Raw genomic sequence first — 2466 nt, forward strand, 5'->3', positions numbered from 1 at the left:
CTGATTCATAACTGTTTTTCTGAATTTCAATAACTGTTCAACACTCTTTATGTTTTCCACTGTGTTGCTGTGAAACCTTGTTTTCATTGCTTTGATTTGTTCAAATTAAATGAGCCATTGTTTTTTGTGCGCTGTGACCAAAACTTCCCTCCAAAACCCCCATATTGACGGTGAAGGGACACAGGAAATCAGGGTGGAATGCTGATGGAAGAAGCAGAGTGGTGTTGCAGTGTGAGAGGGGAGGAGGGTTTGGGCTGTAATGACAGAAGATGAGAGAAAGGGGGGTTTCCCATCTGTTGCACGGTAGTGGCGCGTGCCGAACGCGTGAATCCCCCTGGACGCTGGCTAAACGGTTTGGTTGAATACTTGAATTCAATAAAAGTATTGTAGGATAGTTAAGATGCATTATTATTAATTGTTAAAAATACACCGGTATGTCTTGTTGTTTACTTTATTAAATGTGGGGTTTTGTCACTTTTTTGCTGATTTATCCCTTTTTTCACATATCCGAATATCCTTCTTATGAGTCATTTTTTCATTGAAACCCGTGGTCTTCATTTGTCTGAGACTGTGCTGTCAGACAAACACGCAGATGTCGCACCTCTGAGTTTGTGCTGAGGGTTGATCATGTCGGTCAGTCTCCTCCCACATTGCTCCAGGTAAACACAGTGTTGTTTCCATTGGAAACAAGCTGCTGATGGTTCATAAGCAGATGTTAATCCATACATGGCGTCGCTTGGGTTTCTGTTTTATTCATTTTAGGACCAGATTACTCCTGTCACCCCAAAAATTACTGATTTGTTTTTGTGAGCCCTTTGTTTTGAGGAGAAGGGGGAATGTAAGTTTTTGTTTCTCGTTTGCAGTGAGTTTCTATTGAAACTCAATCCTTAAAAAAAGAATAAAACATAACATAAAACTTCGACAAATAAACGTTATAGCTTCATTGACAATACCAGATTAAAATATGCATGCCTTGCTCAAAAAAGTGCAAAAAGCGTTTGTCTAACAGTCTGTAATCTTCAAGTATCTGCATTTTTGCATTATCAGATTTGGATGAACGTTGACAATTTAAATTTGAAAAGCATTAGAATACTTAATCACAACGAAACTCCGCATACCAGCGGTAAACGCGGGAGATCGACGGAACCAGATGGTCCCAACGGAGCTCCCTTCATCTCCCAGAGGCTTCACCCCCGCCCCTCCGTGTCGGACCCCTTTGCATGATGGCTTGTGTCTCCTCCCCTCTGACGCGCCAGAGGGACATAAAAAGGAGGCTTCGCAGTTCAGAGCCACACTCAGCTCAGCTGATCCAAGAGCAAGAATCACCCCCAAAAAGCACAACAGCAGACGAAATGAGTCCCAGCATCACTGCCGAGACTACTCAGTCTCTCCCTGCCAGGTCCACCGTGGCCCAGAGAAAACAAGCCAACGAACTGAGAAAGGTAAGGACAGAGATAAACTTCGGAAACCTCTGAAATGCTTGACTTTTTCTAAGTGCAGCTGAATAACGTTTTTTCTTCGTTTCGTCCAGACTCTTAAACCCTTACTAGAGAAGAGAAGGCGTGCTCGTATCAACGACAGTCTAAGTCACCTGAAAAGCCTAATTCTTCCTCTGATTGGCAAAGACAACGCTCGCTACTCCAAACTGGAGAAAGCTGATATTCTGGAAATGACCGTTCGATTCCTCAGAGACCTTCCGTCCACTTCTGTCAAAGGTGAGCACCGTCTCCTGGGGTGCAATAAAGCTTTACGCATCTGAAATTTTGCCCGTGAAAGACTGAGCGTTATAATTTCATTTCAAACCACTAATCAGCCCTCTCCTCTCTTCAGATCCCACAGAGAGTTACAGAGAAGGGTATAAAGCATGTCTTCTGCGCGTCTCCGCTCTACTTCCCAAAACGAGTCTGGATCAAGACGCGTGCCAGCGAGTGAACGGGTTCGTTCAACAGTCAGCATCTGCGACGCTCATCCCAACTTGTCTAAACTGCTGTGCCCAGAGCTCCAGGGCCCTGCCTCAAATCCAGCAGAGACTCCTGAGCCTCAAATCCAGCATTGGTTCCAGACAGGAGAGCCACTCCCGCAGCAGCAGTGACGCTGTGGCTCATGGTAGCGCGCAGTCAGTCCCACAGGCTGTCAGCGCGGCCATGTGGAGACCCTGGTGATAACATGGACATTTATTTCATGTGTGTTATTTATTTTGTGTGTTTATCAAGTTTATATAACCGTAGACATAGCAATGAAGAACTGTTTTATTGTTGGATATTGATGTAATCCAGCATTTGTTTCTTGACAAGTTTGATGTCAGAGAACTGAGCACAGATCTTTGGACGTTTCTTAATGCAATCCTCTTTGGGGTTTCAAAGACATGGGTTGTTGACAACACTTTTGTAAAACCCCAAGGGTTGTTTTGTTTGAGGTTTGCACGCTGGACTTATTACTTACTATACTTTTAGTATTTGGTCTGTG

General features: G+C 44.1%; 1 protein-coding gene across 1 annotated transcript; it reads left to right on the forward strand.

Moving 5' to 3' along the window:
* Nucleotides 1-1315: 1315 nt before the first annotated feature.
* Nucleotides 1316-2466, forward strand: hes2.1 (hes family bHLH transcription factor 2, tandem duplicate 1). The gene is made up of 3 exons (XM_041800238.1): nt 1316-1442; nt 1532-1715; nt 1831-2466. Exons 1-3 carry the CDS (start codon nt 1353-1355, stop codon nt 2160-2162), a joined length of 606 nt encoding a protein of 201 aa, XP_041656172.1. The 5' UTR covers nt 1316-1352; the 3' UTR covers nt 2163-2466.

This window comes from Cheilinus undulatus, linkage group 11 (genome assembly GCF_018320785.1).
Source record: "Cheilinus undulatus linkage group 11, ASM1832078v1, whole genome shotgun sequence".
NCBI classification, from domain to species: Eukaryota; Metazoa; Chordata; class Actinopteri; order Labriformes; family Labridae; genus Cheilinus; species Cheilinus undulatus.

Coding starts and splice junctions, on each gene's coding strand:
- hes2.1 (XM_041800238.1), top strand. CDS start 1,353: ATGAGTCCCAGCATCACTGCCGAGACTACTCAGTCTCTCCCTGCCAGG. Junction 1,443..1,531: donor AAGCCAACGAACTGAGAAAG/GTAAGGACAGAG, acceptor CGTTTCGTCCAG/ACTCTTAAACCCTTACTAGA. Junction 1,716..1,830: donor TCCGTCCACTTCTGTCAAAG/GTGAGCACCGTC, acceptor TCCTCTCTTCAG/ATCCCACAGAGAGTTACAGA.